Below are 21,222 nucleotides of genomic sequence, written 5' to 3' on the forward strand. Positions count from 1 at the left end.
TCAAAGTAATGTAGTAAATACATGATAGTGGAGAAATGTAGTGACTGACCTGCTGCATGTATCAGTGTCGTACGATTACCTGAGTAACAGTTCCTCAGAGTGACCTTGTCTCTTGACTGCAGTGAGTTTGTGTGTTTTAAAGCTGCTGCACCAATGAACTGGCCTCGCTTTACATTTATAAATACCTTCTGATTGCTTTATTGTAGGATACAAAATAATGTAAATACAGAAAATACACTAACAAGGATCAAACAGAATGTAAATACAGTTTACACATCGTGTTGAATCCACACAATCTCTCCATCGTTTCCGTGTTGTAGTGTTTAGCGCTGGCTAGACGATGAGACACTGATGAGCGTTTACTGATGTCTGTCAGATAAAGAGTGCTGGAGGAAGTATTCACATCCTTCACTGAAGTAAAAGTACTAATATCACACTTTCTTTGAAAAACCTCCACAACAAGGAAACGTCTGCATTCACTTCAGTAAAAACATTTATTATATATAATTATTATTATTATTAATGTGCATGATACATTTTACAGCTGTCGGTGTTTAAGGTTCTGCTAAGAAATGTGTCACAAACATTCAAAATAGAGTAGAAGTATAAAGTTGCATAAAATGGGAATAATCTAGTAAAGTACCTTGAATTTGTATATAAGTACAATACTTCAGTAAATGCACTCGCTCACGCAAAGGCGGATGTTTAATCTCATTATTTCATATATTTCTTTGGGCCCATTCTGGAATTAGCTGCACGCAACTTGTTTCAACCATCGTGAAGAAAAAACAGATAAATACTGAGAGGATGTAGTTCTCACGCATGTTTGAAGATAAAACGTTTTCTTTGCCACTTCTCTTATCTTTCTCGTTACCACTTCTCTTATCTTTCTCGTTACCACTTCTCTTTTCTTTCTGAGACACTGCTTAATCAAGTTTTTTCCCCCAAAAATATTTTTTATTTTTATTTTTTATTTTAAATCCCTCATTAGTCCCACAGTGGGGAAATTTGTTCTCTGCATTTGACCCATCCCTAGTATATAGGGAGCAGTGGGCTGCCCCTGAGGAGCGGTTAGGGGTTCAGTGTCTTGCTCAGGGACACTTCGACCCGGCCTTGAAGTTACCGGACGACCCTCTCTACCCAGTGAGCCACGGTCGATGAAGTGCGATGGTGCGATGAAGTGAAGAACACCTTCCTGAAAATAATTCTGAAATGATGTCAACTTTTGTGTGTTTATGATCAGCAGCGGACAGCTTCCACATTTCAGGGAAGAAAAAGACAGATTTTATATTTTTTCGTTTACTTTATCAGGTTTCATCGTTTCATATATTAAAGCTTGAGATTACAGGTGAAGCAACTTAAAAACACAGTTATTCTGGTCTGTGTGTGTGTGTGTGTGTGTGTGTGTGTGTGTGTGTGTGTGTGTGTAATCATGAACATTATTAAAACCTTATAAAATGTTCCTCGAGTCTCTTAAGATCTCTTCTTGTGTTTATGTCTGTTAAGTCACTTTCTATCTCAGAAAGACTGTTTGGATCTCTGGAATGTGAATACGCACCTGCAGTTACCACTTATGGCCACAGGTTCTAAAGAGAACAAAACACATCTTCGAAATTGTAACTTGCAGTTTTTCATGTTAAATATTTGTCTTTTAATGTTCAGCAAAACAGCAAGTTAGCATTTCAGAAAATGTATCTCAGAGACTCTGCTAGGTGTTCCTGTAGTTTTATTATTCATTCATTTATTTATTCGCTTTGAGATTAGAGGAGATTTTCAGTATGCATGTGTTCATGTGACTGCCGTTAAACGGATGTTGAACTTTAAAAAAAGTTTCAGTGGTGAATGATGAAGAAAAAGATAAATTATTTTGAAAGTCGTGACTTATAACCAACAAGAGTTTCTTCATTTCATGTAGTTTGTGCTGCAGAGCTGACCTTCTATGGAATAGATGGCATCCTCGAGAGCGATGGAGGAATTACACGTCCATGAACATGATGAACCTGACGACTCGAGCCCTTCCACCAATGGGACAGGTGAGAATGTGAACAGATGAGTGTTGTTTATTGTATTGATGACTGTGTTCACTGGTCTTCTCTGTGTTCAGGTCCCAGGAGCTCAAAGTTGAAGAGCAGATCTGATGGAGCTGTTTTTCTGTCTCTGGGGCTGCTGAGTGTTTTCCTGCTGGCTCGACTCATCAGCTTCTTTGTCTACTGTGAGTCTGATCTTCATCCAAGTCTTAACTTGAGATTTTCAGCAGCGTTAATCTGCTCTGAAAGATGTTTTACCTAAATGTCTATCTGCCATCCTGGCTGCTCTGTGATGCTTTTCTTTTTATTGACTTTTCATCTTTTGTTCTTTGTCCTTGAAGAACTTTTTTAATATGTTTTTAAAAGCACCACAGAACAGAATTAAACACTGACCTTGTGAAGCACTTCTTTTGTATTTATATTGGTTATGAATATTAATTTCTCCATCCTACAGCATCATGTAGATGAACTTCTGTGGTCGATGAAGAGCATCGCCTTTCACCAACTTTTAAATTGACACTAAACCATGTTTGAATTCAGGTTGCTTGTCATTTCAACATTTACTCAGTATTATTATGTTTACTGGGAAAAGATGATGGGATGTTCTTGTAAATATACTATAACAGTGTTTAGATTTATCGTATCTTCATCTTTCAGGACAATTATTTCTTGCATTATATATATTCTGAAATGTTATGTTTAAATATGCAAATGAAGCATTATCTAATAACTTTTGGTGAATTTAGGAGAAATCTGAAGATTCAAATAGACAACGTAGTTAAATAAACACCTGAGTGTTTTTAATGTTTTCTCTCCACGAGTCTAAAAAGAAGCAAAGTAGCTCAAAGTTGTTGCCCGTTCTGTGGCTTTAAATGAGCACCAGTATGACACATGAATACACCAGTATGAATACACCAGTATGAATACATGAGGTGTTATGATCTTGATTTGTTCCAGACCATAACTCAGTGGGCGGATCAGCTGCAGATCTGTCCACTATCAAAGCCAACCTGACTGAGCGTCTCGGGGCCAGTGAAGACAAGCTGTCCTCTGTGTCTGAAGAGAGAGACCTGCTGAACGCCAGCCTCACTCATCTGATCAAAGAGATGGACAGACGTCAGCGTTTGTCCACTAATCTGACCGAAGAGATGGACAGACGTCAGCGTTGGTGCAATCAGAGTGAGTCCTTGTCTGTGTGGGTTCTGCTGAGTCATGTACCTTTAATATATGACACTGTTAAATCAGCTCTGTAAACTATATTTACAGTCTGTTTGTCCTGTCCAAATAACTTTATTTAAACATGAATTATGTACAAGGCATCTTTTCCAAGTGTTGGTAGCATCTATTTTATAGCTAAAAGCCAGAGTTTTAGTTTTAAATGTTTTAAATGTGTCCTGTCTCTTCACTTCAACTGTTCCCTAAAAAGTCCTAATTTTGAAAGACTTTCTTGTACTTTAATGATTCTGATCTTAAGAACAAGTTGTACATGTGATAAACATTCAGTGCAATATTAAAGTCATAGAAAGGGTTAGGACCATAAAAGTGTTGACTTCTGCCTCCTCCTTATTGTATATATAATATAAATTTTATATAGTTATATAGTATATTTTATATGTTTGTTTTGTTGTCATTAATATTTTAGTTTTCTTATTGATCATTTTATTGGTTATTATTGTTTTGTTTTCTTATTATTTGTTACATGTACATCTAAATATGAACTTCTTGGGGAATTTCAGGTTACACATTTATTTTGCTACCAAGGATTTTATTAATTTTTTTATACATTGCCTTCTTTTTGTTCTAATGTGATGAAGAAATAAATCTGTAAGTAATCAGTCATTTGATCCAATAAGTAATAGTTCTGATAGTCGAGTGTGAGGAGTCACTACAGACCCTTCAAATGAGGCCGAGGGAGGAAAGCTTCAGGTTATTTATTGTTATATGCACAACAACTACAGAGAAGCAGTTGTTATGAAAACCTTAAATCTCAGTCTCCCTACAACAATTATCAACAAATGTGTTTTTAAAGATCACGCAAGTACAAATGAGAGTATGAGACATAAATTTGTTCCAATAGAGGGATAAAATATAACATATATAAAATGAAATAGTGTATTTGTGGAAGGTAATAATTGCAAGATGCATCAACTTTTATGTAAACAGGTATTTAGTTCATTTCTCTGTGATGAGAAGTAATGAATCTTATATACAGAGATGTAGAACAGTAAGTTAAAGTAAAGTGATGTGTGTCGTAGTGATGCGCTCAACAGTTCAGAGGTCTCAGCAGGAAGTCACCAAAAACACACAACTTCTTCATTTTAAGGATGTGGGTCTTGTCTGATCTTTATTGGTTTATGTTTGCATCATTTTTACAGAGAAAACGTGTCCTGAAGGATGGAGGAGGTTCAGTTTTTCCTGTTATCTTCTCTCTACACGGACTGGTTCCTGGGAGCAGAGCAGAAAGGACTGCAGAGACAAAGGAGCAGATCTGGTGATCATAGACTCGCTTCAAGAAAAGGTAGTGTGAAATTCTATGTATTTATATTTAGTTTGTCCAGGTGACAACCTCTGGGTTTGACAAGTGAAGCCAAAGCTTCATGTGTTAAAGCTGCATTCTCTCTAATGTCCATCAGGGGGCGACTCCTCTGGTTGTGTGTATATATATATATATGTATATATGGATTACGTGGTACGAGGGGGGGACGATTTGACTTTCGGCGTATCGGATTTTATGCTTCGCGAGGGACGGTGCGGTTTTGATTCTGACTGGCTAACAATTCTGTCAATCAATACCACGTTGTCCCAGCTCAATTATAGAGGCTCTGACGCGTCGAAGGAGGGTTCATTGACTGAAATTGACCAATGGGCTGCTGAGTTAGGTCCCCATAGACACAGGGAAACTGGAATTCAGACGAGAAAGTCCCATGGATCAGAGACACAAACAGGCTCAGAGAGGATTCAGGCTCTCAAAATGAAGCCAAATTGCTGTATTTGGATGTATTGAACACTATTAGTGATAAAACAAGTGAAGTATTGTGATGGAAAAAACTATTCAATAGTACCGAGTGAGTCCTATGATACTGAAATCAAGAAACATTGAGAAAAGAAGTTTGTCCTTAGAATCTTTATCCTCTGTGTAGAGAAGGTTCAATCGTCATACAGACCGCAATGCGGTCTGAAGGAGGAAGGCACCCATAGTGTTGGTTGTGTACGACTTATAAAGGCCTTGAGCACATGGTGGGATAGGAGGAGTTCATCACTAGGACATCCGGACAACAGTGATCATTCACTGACTAACCATTGAATGGTTAATCACTGATTGGTCCACTGATTGCATCCCCATTCAGCCCCCTGTCTAAGTTGACAGTATCATGCCCCTGATTAAGACACACATCCAATATTACTCAATCTGAGTAGACCCTCGCTGACCATGTCTGACATCTATTAACTTGGTTAATACCAAAGGGCCAAAACACTGAGTGGTCAGCTAATAAAACAGGAGAGATAAGTCACAGTGGAAATTTACCATCACAGTATATAGTTATATAGTATATACAATTACAATGGAACAGCTGGTTCCAAAATAACAATTTGGTTGACCTCACCTGATCTCTGTACTAAAACCTCTCTAACTTTGTTCTGCTTCACTTTATCAAAGTCAGAATTTGCACAGAGACGGGTCACATATTGTGCTATGATTTGGGAGAGCTTTTAGACTTGCCACTGCATCATTCCAAAGAAATAATAACAATAAAAGTGCTTTTTTTTCAGGCGAACCTGAAACTTTTCAATTTGAGCTGTGTGCCATCTTCATTTACTCTTAACCAGTAACATATACACTGATATTTATACATCTGAACAAATCTCACAAGTGTTACCTTTATTATAACATCAAAAGTATTCAAAAAGATCTTGTAGTTGCAGAAATACACACTTTTTAGTATGGGTATGCAATTTTCGAGCAGAGGCCTACAAATAGGGCTAGGGCCCATACATTTCTGAATGGAGTACTTTTTCTGACTAGTGTAGTATTTCTACTTTTATTTGAGTAAATATATGAGTACTTCTTCCACCACTGACCACGTCTGCTCCTTTTTCACCACACTGCATTAATGTTTTTATTGTTCATATACTTTTTATTCTGGAACATATTTTTTTCTTTTTATTTCATTCATGCCCTCCCGTCTTTTCTTCTTCTCTTGTACTCTGCTTGTATTCTGTATATTAATCTATACAGATGTGGACATAACATTCTGATGTATTATTTACTGTATATCAGCTATAATGATTAGATTAAAATAACATGCCATATCTTTGAGCTAGTACGATTTATAAGTGAATTCTTATCAGATTGTTTAGATGGATCACTTAACTGTATTCAAAATTGAAAAAAAATACAGACTTTGTCTTTTTAATCTTGAACAGAAATTCCTTTCAAGCATCGTCGATGCACGTCGCACTTGGATTGGTTTGAGTGACAGAGACGAGGAGGGCACCTGGAAATGGGTTGATGGAACTCCACTGACTGAACCGTAAGACACACAACAATGTTCATACAACTATTGCTGCACCAACTATTATTATTATTGTTATTATTTTTAGTAAAACTCTCAATAATTATTACCAAAATCAGACTTAACGTTTGCAAGTGTTGTTGCACTACACGGAGAATTAAAGTAATTTCGTCCGAAGATAAATAATCATCATTTTTATTTTACTAAAAAAACTTAAAAGCTGCATTATTAAATGTTTTGAATAATCACCTCCTAGGCACTGGGATGTCAACAATAAACAACCTGATAACGGTGGAGGAGATCGACGGGTGGGTGAAGAGGACTGTGTTGAAATTTTTGTTTACATGAACGCAGAAGGAAACTGGAATGATGCGCTTTGTGATAGCCCTCTGCATTGGATCTGTGAAAATCTGGCTTAATATTTCATGGTTCAAGGCAAGGGCGTAGGTTTGGTCTCACTATTGGTAGGGACACTGCCAGCCCCCCCCTCCCCCCGCCATATAAAAAACAAATTAGTTGATATTATGTTGAACAGGCAAACTTTATTAAAATATATTAACATTTGTGTAACTTATTTAAACATAATAACAGTAATTAAACCTTAGTTTAAATACAAAACAGTATTCTGCACCAAAGAAATAATAATAATAATAAATAATTAAATAAATGAATAAAAAACGTTCTGCTAAAATGCCAATATACAGTAACAGTATATTCTATATCCAAAATATATATAAAAAACCTCCCAGTTGTGCAGCCAAAAAAGACAAAAAAAATTAAAAAATAAATCTATTCTGCAGCACTTAATAGGCTACAAATAAAGTGCTTTCCTCCTTTATGCAATTATTAGTAGTGCTGGGCAACGATTACCATTTTTAATCACGATTAATCTCATTGTTATGGCAAAGTTCAATTATGAATTCAAAAGTAGTGTATTGCGCACTTTTATTTTAAAAGTACTGCTATATGAACAAAAGGGCAATAACATTTGGTTTGCAAACACTTTAAACAAATCAAGTGCTTTTTAACAGCAGTAGCAATCATATTTCTTGCACTATCTGTGCTCAGTGTGCTGACATTATGTGAAACGTGCAACATGAATAACATGTTGCACATTTCAGCAAAAATGTCTATCTTGTCTTCATGACAGTCAGAGCATGTGAATGCAGCTCTACTGTTCATCAATATAATGCTGTAACTCCGAGGTGATGATGGTTACCCAGCGATCAAAGAATAAAGACACTTTACGCACAATTTAGGTGTATTCTCCCTTTAACTCATGAGATGCAGCATGTTTTATACTTAATGTGAATATAATTCATACTTTGTTGGCATCTTATTCTGAAAACTGGATGTTCGTCTGAAGAAACCGGATGTTGTCTCACGTTAATCTTTCCTCTAACTTTCAAAGTCCTTCGCTCGCTCCCGATCTGTGCCATTTAAATGCGTTTACCGTGAATTTCAGCATCTAGGTGCACTACAGTGTAAGTGTCTGCTGAGTTGACCACGGAGATCTGAGTGTCTGCTGACTTTACCGCAGCGATGTCCAGTAGTCTCCATTCCTCCACCGCTACCAGTGAGCAACGGACTTTCAAAATTAAAAAAACGCGCTATAAAATATTTCTCGGCGTTAATTAATTAATGCGTTAACTTGCCCAGCACTAATAATAATACGAATGAGTTTGCAAATACTTTGTGCAAAATTATTTTTTCTAACAGGCAATTAAAATGAACAAAATATTAGTGGGGACAATTGTGTCTTTCCCAAACTTTGGTCGTGACTAGTCCCTATGGACCCTATGCATTCCTACGCCCTTGGTTCAAGGATCATTTATTGTCATTATTAAACACAGGGATGCACAATGAAATGAAGTTGTAGCACATTTATAACACAACAAACACAACAAAACACAAACAGCTGCACATTCCTGTAGTGCATTTATTGAATTTGCATCATAAGGAACAAAAACAATTCTCTGGTCAGATAATATGGCCGACATCTTCACATTAAAAATTCAACATGAGGAGAAAACATTGTCCATCAACTGTGACTGTGTTTGAGCACCAAGCATCAAGATGTGAACACAGAGTCCTCCTCCTCTGGTCCAGAGTCCTGCTCTCTGTCCTGCTGTCCGCCCGTCAAGTATTACATCTGTCAACATGTTATTATGATTATGCAAAAGGCTTTAAATGGTGTATGTGTGATATAAAGAGAGCATGTAAAGGGTTGGAGGTCAGGTATCAAGTTCTCAGTGTGACTGTTTTGTGTAAATCAACTGCTTTGTACCAGGAACATGAACCACAGGAAGCTGTGATCTTTATCTGTATACATGTGCTGATGACTGTTGTAAAGAATTAAAGCTGCATATTATACTGAATAGATACTATAATGAAGCTTGACCCTGAAATGCACTTATTAGGGTAATAAAGTTGACTTAAGCTGTTTTCTTCCACATTTAGAGGACTACTCATTTATTCTCACATTCACCAATGCACCATACTAGTGTGAACATCTCCTCAAAGTCCCCTAAACCTACTATATTACAGTCCACTTAACAAATAACATGTATACAGCATATTTATTTCTATGTAATTGAAAATGACTTCATTATTCGACCATTTAAGGAATTGCTCTCAAACTGTTCCTGTTTGTGAGAGAAGATTGCCATCAAGTAGACTGTGTTCATCACTCGTTACTTCCTCTAAAGTTAAACTTCAGAGAAAACTATTGAGACCAACAAGACTGGGTTTAGTTGTTCACATGTGTCGTAGTTCGTGCTGCAGATTTGACCCTTCATAAAATAATTTTCATCATTGGAGGAAATCTATGCCAAAGTTCAACATGACAATCCTGTTGATACAGACAGGCAGTCTGTATATTTTCATCTGTCATTATTACGGTTACTGATTTGTGTGATGGTGTATTAGGGTCATAGTAGGTCAAAAATATTCATTACGTGTCACGGGGCATGATGAGGACTCAAACGCAGACAGTCAGATGCAGTGAGAAAAGGGTTTAAATGAATAATGAACGTAACAGGGAATCCAAGGACGAGACAAGAGACGAGGGGGGAAATCCGGCAGGACGAGGCAGGGCAGGCAGACTGGGAAACCAGACGAGCAAAAACGGGCGTGTAGGTACGAACAATGATCTGGCAGTGGGTGACTGGGAGGCAGGGGTTTAAATAATGGCTAGAACAGGTGAGGAGAGTTGTGCTGATGAGGGAGTGCTTGATTAGTGATCAGGGGCAGGTGAAGGGAGTTAGACTGGTGCTGAGGGAGTGGCTGACAGGTAGAGTGAGGAGCTACAGAAAGACACACACAGAACACAGAAGGCAAAGCCTGATCGTGATATTACGGAGCATGGGGAGAGGGTAATAATAAAAAGTGAACTTTAAAGATTAAAGTTGTAAAAAGTGAAAACGTGTTTGTTCTCAGAGATAAAGTTGCAAAATTCATAAAATAACAGACTGAGCATTAAAGAAAACATATTCGTATCTCGCTTAGTGGCAAAATTCAGATGACGGCTGGTGTTACTACGGTTTTGCAATCAACTATTTTTTTAGTTTTCTTGTAAATTGTTGACTTTATAATTTCAAAGAATATTCAAGGGGTCTTTTTGCAATGGAAAAAGGTTTTTTTTCTCATGGATTTATAACTTTCATCCTGAAAATTCTGAGTTATTTCTCTGAATATTCGCCCCTCCCCTGACTCTGTATTTTGTTTTTATGTTGTTGTTTTTGCCTACAATGGCCTGAATAGGTTGTCGTACATTTGTCTGTCTTGTTTCATTTTTTTCATTTACATTTTGCTCCTTTAAAGGAACAGTTTGTAAGATTTATTGCGATTTGGCAGAAATATAATATTTATAACTATGTTGTCACTAGTGTAAAATCACCTAAAACTAAGAATTGTTGTGTTTGTTAGCTTAGGATGAGTCCTTCATATCTACATAAGGAGCTTTGACTCTTCACAGAGTCCGCCATGTTTCTACGGTAGCCCAGAACGGACAAACCAAACCCTGACTCTAGAGAGAGACTTTCATGTTTTTAAGTTACTTGAAGTTGTTCCATGGCAGTGAAACTAGGCAGTAGTAAGGTACAGACGTTCTACGTAACTATACTCAAACTGGGTGTTCGGGTTACATCCTACTGAGAGCGCCTAGGGCGTATTCGTACAAGACTCTCAGAAAGACAATAATTCCGAAATTAACGACTCTCAGCTGTGGGGTGAGATAACAGGCCGAAGGTATTTTCCTGACACTTCTGTGGGACACTAATCCCCGAAGACTGGTCGGACTACTGATGGAGTTACCACCATGTTAGGTGCGATCCTGCCCTTTTTTAAGTTGGGCAGGACCCGCTCACGCTACACACTTCTTTACTTTCTCTTTACCACTTCTCTTTTCTTCCTAAGACATTGCTTTAGTTTGTTTCCCTAAAAATATGATGAAATGAAGAAGACCTTCCTGAAAATGATTCTGAAATGTCAACTTTTGTGTGTTTATGATCAGCAGGGGACAGCTTCCACATTTCAGGGGAAAAAAAGACAGATTTTATATTTTTTAGGTAGTTTACTTTATCAGGTTTCATCGTTTCATTTATTAAAGCTTGACATTACAGGTGAAGCAACTTAAAAACACAGTTGTTCTGGTCTGTGTGTGTGTGTGTGTGTGTGTGTGTGTAATCATGAACATAATTTAAATCTTATAAAATGTTCCTTGAGTCTCTTAAGATCTCTTCTTGTGTTTATCATCTTATTGAATAAATTCTTCAGAAAACCTTGGTAGTCTTTTACCTCCCTGAATTCCTCACAGCCGTCCTGCTGTCTTTGTCTTCAGGTTCAGACAGGATGTCACTTCACTGTCATGCTGTTAGGCCTCTTATTAAAGCTGCATAGAGAGAGCTTTACAGGATCAGTAAATTATCCTGGTGTTTATATGTGTGTGTGTGTGTGTAATCATGAACATTATTTAAACCTTATAAAATGTTCCTCGAGTCTCTTAAGATCTCTTCTTGTGTTTATGTCTGTTAAGTCACTTTCTATCTCAGAAAGACTGTTTGGATCTCTGGAATGTGAATACGCACCTGCAGTTACCACTTATGGCCACATGTGCCGCTAAAGAGAACAAAACACATCTTCGAAATTGTAATTGACAGAGACATCAAACAATTATAGCGACCACCGGCCAAAAGGCTCTTAGACGTTTCGTTACCTTGTAACTCACCAAGTTAAAATACATTTAAGGTTTTATTTTCTTTGCTGGATTTTTCCAACACAGACCAAGTTCCAGAGGTGTTGAAAGTTTTAATTTGACTTAGAAATACTTGCATATCATGGTGAATTAAATTTGAAGGTAGAACAACAAGTAATACTTCATTTTCTTTTATCTCAGAGACTCTGCTAGGTGTCCCTGTAGTTTTTCATTCATGCATTTATTTATTCGCTTCGGCTTAGAGGTCATTCAAAGTCAGAAATGCATTTTTGAATCCAGATTAGAGGATTTTCAGCATGCAAGTGTTCATGTTACTGCTGTTAAACAGATTCAGTTTCAGTGGTGAATCATGATGAACATTTTGTTTTTCTAGCATCTTTGAAAATCATGACTTCCTCTTTTTCTAAAATAGATTATAACCAACAAGAGTTTCCTCATTTCATGTAGTTTGTGCTGCAGAGCTGACCTTCTATGGAATAGATGGCATCCTCGACAGCGATGGAGGAATTACACGTCCATGAACATGATGAACCTGACGACTCGAGCCCTTCCACCAATGGGACAGGTGAGAATGTGAACAGATGAGTGTTGTTTATTGTATTGATGACTGTGTTCACTGGTCTTCTCTGTGTTCAGGTCCCAGGAGCTCAAAGTTGAAGAGCAGATCTGATGGAGCTGTTTTTCTGTGTCTGGGGCTGCTGAGTGTTTTCCTGCTGGCTCGACTCATCAGCTTCTTTGTCTACTGTGAGTCTGATCTTCATCCAAGTCTTAACTTGAGATTTTCAGCAGCGTTAATCTGCTCTGAAAGATGTTTTACCTAAATGTCTATCTGCTATCCTGGCTGCTCTGTGCCTCCTTTTTATTGACTTTTCATCTTTTGCTTTTTGTCTTTGAAGCACTTTTTAAATAGGGGGTCCGCGGAGGTACTGCAGGTGGTCCGCCAAATTTTTGGTTGATTAGACAATTTAAAAAACAAACAAAACAAAAAAAGTTTTCCCCCAAACATGAATGTGCCCATCATTGTAATAGTTCAGTATTGTATGAAAGATAACAGGTATGTTTATGCATGGCAGTGGCACTAATACGCCATCACTCATTTTCGTTTCCACATTTATTAAAATGAAAACATCAATTTGAATAGCTTGTGTGCATGATTATCATGCAATTGACAGACCATGTTGATATTGGCATTGGTATCAGCTGACAAGGTGTGTTTATAAATGGCAGTGGCACGGCCCCCCTACTCACTGTACCTTGCACATGTTTAAAATGAAAACATATATACAAATATATGAACCTGTGTATTATTTGAATAGCTTAGTATTGAATGCACAATAACAACGTATGTTTATACATGGTACTAGGCCCAGTTTAATATAAAACACAATTTTATACAATATATATAGTTGGGGGTCCCTGCTCCATCTCTATCAGTTTGGGGGTCCTTGGCCTGAAAAATGTTGAAGACCCCTGCTCTAGAGCATCATGTAGATAAACTTCATGGTCGATCAACAGCATCACTATTCCCCAACTTTTAAATTGACACTAAACCATGTTTGATTTCAGGTTGCTTGTCATGCCAACATTTACTCAGTATCTTTATATTAGCTGGAAAAGATGATGGGATGTTCTTGTAAATATACTATAACAGTGTTTGGATTTGTCATATCTTTATCTTTCAAGACAATCATTTCTTGCATTTCATATTTTCTCAAATGTTATGTTTAAATATGCAAATGAGGCAATATCTAATAACTTTTGGTGAATTTAGGAGAAATTTACAGACTCAAATAGTGTGTTTTTTTTATGTTTTGTCTCCACGAGTCTAACAAGAAACAAATAGCTCAAAGATTTTGCCCGTCGCGTCACTTTAAATTACCACCAGTAAGAATACATGAATACACCAGTATGAATACATGAGGTGTTATTATCTTGATTTATTCCAGACCGGGCCAGTGAAGACAAGCTGTCCTCTGTGTCTGAAGAGAGAGACCTGCTGAACGCCAGCCTCACTAATCTGACCAAAGAGATGAACAGACTTCAGCGTTTGTGCAATCAGAGTGAGTCCTTGTCTGTGTGGGTTCTGCTGAGTCATGTACCTTTAATATATGAAACTGTTATATCAGCTCTGTAAACTATATTTACAGTCCGTTTATTTAAACATAATTGTATTAAAGTACAATTCACCTTTTCCAAGTGTTGGTAGCATCTATTTTAGTTTTAGTTTAAAATGTTCTAAATTTGCAGTGTAATGTTGAAGTTACAGAAAGGGGAAGGACCAAATAAGTTTTACTTCTGCCTTCTCCTTTTTGGATGTATACTATTGATTTATTTATTTTGTTTACCATCATTTGTCTTGTTTTGTTTTCTTTTTGTTTGCTACATGTTTGGAATGAATCTGTCTCAATATTAACATCTTGGGGCTTCTCAAGTTTCACCGTTTTTGCTTTCCCGGAATATTTTTTTTTTTAATACATTGCCTTCCTTTTGTTTCCATGTGAGTTAGAAATAAATCTGTAAGTAATTAATAATTGAATCCAATATTTTTCTGACAGTTGAGTGTGAGGAGTCACTGCAGACCCTTCAAATGAGGCAGAGGGAGGAGTTATGAACTATTATATTCACAACAACTACAGAGAAGCGGTCGTGAAAAGAAATATTGTGCAACAATGCTCTTTTAATATAAAAAGTAAGTGATTTAAGGAAAAGTGAGAATCTAAGTCATAAAATAGGGCAAAAGTTTTAATAAAGGGATAAAATATAGCATCTATAAAATTAGATATATTTGTGGTAATTGCAAGATGCATCAACTTTTATGAAAACAGGTATTTAGTTCATTTCTCTGTGTGATGAGAAGTAATGAATCTTATATACAGAGATGTAGAACAGTAAGTTAAAGTAAAGTGATGTGTGTCGTAGTGATGCGCTCCACAGCTCAACAGTTCAGAGGTCTCAGCAGGAAGTCAACAAGAACACACAACTTCTTCATTTTAAGGACGTGGGTCTTGTCTGATCTTTATTGGTTTATGTTTGCTGCATTTTTCTAGAGAAAACGTGTCCTGAAGGATGGAGGAGGTTCAGTTGTTCCTGTTATCTTCTCTCTACACGGACTGATTCCTGGGAGGAGAGCAGAAAGGACTGCAGAGACAAAGGAGCAGATCTGGTGATCATAGACTCACTTGAAGTACAGGTAGTGTGAAATTCTATGTATTTTGTTTTGTTTTTCCAAGGTGTCAACTTCTGAGTTTGACAAGTGAAGTCAAAGCTTCATGTGTTTAAGCTGCATCCTCAATATACTTTAACGAACTCCTCCTAGGGACTTTGTCAGATCCACTTCAAATTTGGTCAGTACAATCGAAAGACCTTTGCTATTAAAAGAAGGTGCGAGGGCCCGTACATTGTTGCTTGCAGCTTTAAGTATTATTATTATTCTTAGTAAAACTCCCTCAATAATTATTACCAAAATCAGACTTAACTTTTGCAAGTGTTGCTGCACTGCACGGAGAATCAAAGTAATTTGGTCAGAAGATAAAAAACTTAAAAGCTGCATTATTAAATGTTTTGAATAATCACCTCCTAGGTACTGGGACCTTGGAGAACCTAATAACGGTGGAGGAGATCCACGGGTGGGTGAAGAGGACTGTTCTGAAATTGTAGTTGGCAGGAACGCAGAAAGAAACTGGAATGATCTGCCGTGTCATACAGACTTTCTGTCCTTTTTATCTTGAACAGAAATTCATCTCAAGCATCGTCACAGATCGCACTTGGATTGGTTTGAGTGACAGAGACGAGGAGGGCACCTGGAAATGGGTTGATGGAACTCCACTGACTGAAGCGTAAGACACACAACAATGTTCATACAACTATTGCTGCACCAACTATTATTATTATTATTATTTGTAGTAAAACTCTCAATAATTATTACCAAAATCAGACTTAACTGAAACATTTTTGGTGCAAGTGTTGCTGCACTGCACGCAGAATTAAACTCATTTGGTCAGAAGATTAAAAAAACCCTCATTTTGATTTTACTGGAAAAAAATTCAAAGCTGCATTATTAAATGTTTTGAATAATCCTGTGAAAGTTCACCAGCTTCATCACCTCCTAGGTACTGGCACGCTCCACCTGATAACGGTGGAGACAATCCACCGCTGGGTGAAGAGGACTGTGTTGAAATTATAAATGACCCCGGAAGAAAATGGAATGATCTGCGTTGTCATAGATCTCTGCAATGGATCTGTGAAAAACTGCCGTAGTATTTGAAATATTACATCTGTAAACATGTGTTTGTGATTTTGCAAAAGGCCTGAAATGGTGTATGTGTGATATAGAGACCAGGAAAATGAACCACAGGAAGCTGTGATCTTTATCTGTATAAAGTGCTGATGACTGTCGTACGCAAAGAAATAAAGCTGCACATTATACTGAATAGATAATGAAGATAACTATAATGAAGCTTGACCCTGAAATGCACTTATTAGGGTAATAAAGTTGACTTAAGCTGTTTTCTTCCACATTTAGAGGACTACTCATTGATTCTCACATTCACCAATGCACCATACTAGTATGAACACCTCCTCAAAGTCCCCTAAACCTATCTATTTGCTGCATGTTGCTGTTTTGCTGTGAAGGGCACGTTGCTTCACTGCAGATCTCCCTGTAGCCTGGAGTCAAGTCCATTTCATTAATGAGGCTTGTTGAGGGACTTGTGTTAACAAAGACTCATGTGCTTGTAGCTGCCCAAACATTTTAAAGTATGACCAAAGATTGACTGTTTTGATATGGTGTAAAGATAAAAGCCTGGAGAAGTATTGAGCTTCTCTCGTCTGTGAGAATTAGACGCCTCCCTGTGTGTAAAAGTGTCGACTGCACAACTGTTGCCAGGTGAAGACTGCGAGCATGTACAAGTACCTGTTACCTGTTTGTCACAAATAATGATTTTAAAGTATAAGCATTATATATATATATATATATATATATAAGTATATGTGACACATTTCTCTTCAGACTCCCCAGGAGTACACAAAGCTTTGTTTGTTATGATTCATTAATATGAAAAGAGAAGGAGGTCGTCTCCCTCCCACTGAAATCATTCACCGACACAACTCAGGTGTTGTTAATGAAAAAGCCACTTTTTAGATTTTTATAGTTCACTAAAAACTCTTCAAACCAGATTTAGTTTTATCTCGTTACTGTTTTATTTCCCAACATGTTTCAAAGACTTCTCTCCTCACTGGAATTAAATTCTAAATTCATTTTGTTTCTCTAAAAGTAATCACATTTAAAATAAATTGGTTCAGTCTGCAGCTTAACATTTTCAAAGTTTCTAATTGTAATACAATTCCAAAAAAACAGACTAAGCACATGACCTCGCTCTCCTCGATGTGCGTGAAATCACTTGGTTCTTCCTTTGCATTGCACTTCGGGGATTTTCAACTCAGCTGACCGGTTTGTCTTAGTGAGCCGACGTCTGCATGACTTCACAGATTAAAGAGGCCAGCCAGGAGCCCAGAGGAGCAAACACCCGTTTGTTTTAAAGAGAACTGATGTCAGGCAGCTATAGATGTTGTTAGATATAAGACCTCTACGAAGACTTCTTCAAATCTAATTCTAAGCAGATCATTATCGTCAGATATTTCTCTTTCATCAACTAGTCAGGGTTTGACTTCAGAAAATACAAACAAATGTAAAAGGAGGTGATTTGCTTTTATTGACTGGGTTCTGGGGTGGAACCCGCTGTTAGTGTTGAGTTTGCATGTTCTCCCTTGTGTTGGCGAGGGTTCTCTCAGCAGGGTTCTCCATCTTCCTCCTACAGTCCAGAGGCCTGCAGGTTAGGTCAGTTCACTCTAAATGTACAGAAGGTGAACGCGTATAGGCTCTTTGTGGACGTCCACGTACAGCTTAGCCTCGGTTAACCGGGATTTATGAAGCCGAGGGTCTCGAGGGACCAAGAAAAGTGAGAACTTTGAAGAGTCGGTTTGCAGCGAGGAGAAACCGGCATGAATAATATATCAGATCAAAACGTTTCCTCGTCACGATTCAACGTCAGCTCATGTCCGTGCGACCCCTTTGCTGAAAGTAAAACCGAGGATTTATACTCCCAAACAGATAAATTAGTTATTTTTTGTAATTTTTAGATAATAGAATCACTTTAATCCCTTGTGGCTTTTGTAAAGTTTTAAATAATATAAATACTTTAATCTTTTATGATTTTATATTGTTTTGAAAGTTTTACATCATAGAAACACATTCTCCCTTTCTCCTCGTGTACATTCTAATTCTAAACAGACTTTTATCGGTGAAGCTCATGCGGGTCCATTAATACCACGATTGGGGTCCACGACGGTCCCTGTGACTGTCAGCTGGTATCGGCTCCCTCCGTAGAGGACAAAGGGTTACACATAATTGATGGAGGTGTAAAGACACAAACCACAAGACCAACAGAGGGAACAATCGGCACAAGACGGAACCTCGACCAAACCAATTTCAAGCATCCTCTGTGGCCCTCATGACCGGCCCTGTATAAAGCTGCGGCCCCTGCAGACTCAGACTCATCAGTTCCCATTAACGCTGCTCTACAGGAGGAAGAAGCCATGAGGACTCTGCTGCTGACCTCCGCTCTGATGGCTGGACTGCTTGGCTCTCTATCTGCCATCCCGGTCCCGGTCCCGGTCCCTTACCATGCTTTCTGCGGGTCACTCTGGTACGTAAAGCTGTCTGATCTGGTTTTGTGTCATTAGACTCGTCCACAAGTTTTATTTGAGCAATATACTGAAAGTTAGACACTTAAACATATTAACTATTAGACCTGATGACTCAGTGGAGAGATTTAAACATAATATGCATTTCTTATATTTCCTCTAACTAGCAGCTGTCTGTTATTCATCTTTAATTATTTTGTGATTTTATTTTTTGTAATTTTTAGATAACAGAAAGACGAATGTTGTCCCTCTCTCCTTGTGTGCATGTGTAGTTTATAAACCTGTTATTTTGTTTCTGAATCTTAAAGCACTCAGTGTTGCATTCTGTGCATAAAGTTGCTTTATAAAGTTCATTCATTCATTAGAGCAGATTTTATGCTCTTTTTTGGTGTTTTTTTGCTTTGTTTTAACGAATGTGTCCAAACTCTTTTCGCCTGCAGGCTCTTTGGGTTGCCTTGTGCAGAAATCGGCTCCAGACTGGTGGAACAGATCGAAGCCTTCAGCCTCCAGAGAGGCTGTGCCGAGTGCCAGTACACGGTAAGAAGCAGTCTTCTGTTAACGTTCAGTAAATGTGCGCTGTGGACGGTCAGTCGTCACATTCACGCTGCTGTCTGTTCCAGCTTGTGTCCGCCACCCCTCTAAACATCAGAGCCAACCACACATCAGCAGGCGGCCTTCAGACTGAGAACATCACCCTCACACTGAGCCCCATCTCAATGACCAGCGGCTGCCGAGTGTCTGTAAGTATCAGTGACGCTCGTTTTATTACATTATTCAAGGAGAAAAAAAGAAGGCAACAATATCAATATACATTCTGGCAACATGAATGACATTTATGAAGTTAATAAATAAACAACCAGACTTTAAAGGATGATGCCGACATCACTGTATTTTTCCTGCTGACAACAAATCCTTTGAAACCAACAAAACAAACGTTTTTTTAAAAGCTCTGTTATTTCCGGGTCACTGTTACTCAAACTGGAGGAAATAGAGCATTTGTTGGGAATTATTTGCAGCCGAGGATTAAAACATATTTTTGGTGTACTGGTGAGTATTTAAAGCAACAAGATGGTGTATGTGAAGTCTGAGTGAAAATATACTCGTTTCTTCTTTTTAAAGTGTTTGTAATAGTTTTTGGACAACAATGGAGATCATTAAGCACCAAAGAATCAGCTACACAGTATCAGACTTTGGTGAATTAATTCATTGTTAGTTTTGGTGTTTTCATGGAATTAATTAACATAGAAATATGGAGTATTGGCCTTAATTGCTGCACAACGTTCTATTGTTTCAATATCTAATTAACGGCAGGCTTAATGGCTTATTTCAGAATGCGTAGGTTTACAATATAGCAGCACAAAATCAATTTGTATTCCTGCATATTATGATGGATAAGCTACTGATGCAGCTAAAAAAAATGGGTTGACAGCAACCGAGGAAATCTTTGGTTTGAATAAGGTTGATAACCAGATTTATTACTCACTTTTTAAAGCCAATATAAATGAGTTTGAGGTCATGAATAAAAATCAAATATGCTGTCTGAATGCTGGCAGTAAATAATAATAATAATGTATGTATTTATTGTACCAGGGTCAGTCCGTTTCTGTGAGTTTCACCAGCTGCCTTGATGACGGCCTCAACTACTGCAACCTCCGCAACCTGCTGACAGGTGAGTGTCAAACCCGGATCTCTGTACTCTACACAGAACACGCTGCTCTGTGAGTAAGAAACATGTTTCCTCATCTAACTTCCATCCGTTCCGTGTTTGTGAACGAATGTTTGGGTTCTAGGGTGCGGACTCAACTACGTGCCGGGCTTGATGGAGCTGACCAACGAGTGGACTTGCCTCGGCTACTCGCTCTCCACCTGTAAGGCCTGACGAGCTCACACGGTGGAATTACTTCCAGACATCTGGATGAAGTTATCAGCATGTTTTATTTACTGTTATTTAAACGGATGTAATTCATAAAATTGACATTAAATCACTCCTGTTTGGATTTGTCCTCACTGGCAGTTTTAAAATTGTGCTGTTTGTTCTTGCATCTCTTCTTGCATCTCTGACTGTTAAACCCTTAAAGTCTTCTGGTCTTTTGAGGTCTTCTGACATCAAACTGTTACGCAGTCAATGCTGAAATGCAAAGAGTTCACGCTTTGCTGTCGTCCTCGATTACGGAGCGGCTTCCTCTTTTATATCGGTTCAATCTGGAGACACTTCCTTCTGAGGGAACTCATATTTGTGATTGACATGTGCACTAAAGAATGAGAACGGAGAAGAGTCAATGAGACAAGTTTATTGTAGACTAATGCATCCTATACTTCAGTCAGTCAGATCTCTATTTTATTAATATCACCTGATTTATTAGCATAATGCATGGTGTCGTATTCTGGAGAATATTACATCAAATATGATGAAGTTAGCAGAAGAATTACAGATATAATTTACACATAAAACAACAGAACAAATGCCCAAAACAACCTGAACTATTTTAATATGGAAATAATAACGACCTCTCGTGGCGATGACGATTATGAATGTTGTCCGTGAGAAGGAAAGGTGTAGTTTGAGAGGAACCAGACAACATGTTGCTCTTTGTCAAATACAAGTGAGACAGTTTCCCAAAAAAAGATATAAAAATATACTAATGTTATGCCTAAAATCTGCCACATTAAGTATTATGTATGTATATATATATATATATATATATATATATATATATATATATGTATAAATCTTTAAGAGCAAAATCATAATTTTTGTTTGTAT

General features: G+C 37.7%; 1 protein-coding gene across 8 annotated transcripts; it reads left to right on the forward strand.

The window, feature by feature from the left end:
- The first annotated feature begins 1,977 nt into the window (after positions 1-1,977).
- Positions 1,978-21,109, forward strand: LOC142970715 (CD209 antigen-like protein A). Of its 8 annotated transcripts, none has more exons than XR_012959294.1 (7): positions 11,573-12,321; positions 12,393-12,500; positions 13,703-13,816; positions 14,804-14,946; positions 15,489-15,592; positions 18,339-18,995; positions 19,079-20,114. XR_012959294.1 is itself a non-coding variant. In XM_076111160.1 (6 exons), exons 1-6 carry the CDS (start codon positions 12,237-12,239, stop codon positions 18,352-18,354), a joined length of 570 nt encoding a protein of 189 aa, XP_075967275.1. In that variant the 5' UTR covers positions 11,573-12,236; the 3' UTR covers positions 18,355-20,114. The 8 variants fall into 8 exon arrangements, 6 of the variants coding, with proteins under 6 accessions (XP_075967267.1, XP_075967275.1, XP_075967295.1 ...); XR_012959293.1 differs by having other exon boundaries at positions 18,339-18,460; positions 18,899-20,114; XM_076111160.1 differs by having other exon boundaries at positions 18,339-20,114.
- Positions 21,110-21,222: the final 113 nt, after the last annotated feature.

The sequence above is a fragment of the Anarhichas minor genome, unplaced genomic scaffold (assembly GCF_050575085.1).
Source record: "Anarhichas minor isolate MPS153535 unplaced genomic scaffold, ASM5057508v1 ptg000004l, whole genome shotgun sequence".
Classification (NCBI taxonomy): Eukaryota; Metazoa; Chordata; class Actinopteri; order Perciformes; family Anarhichadidae; genus Anarhichas; species Anarhichas minor.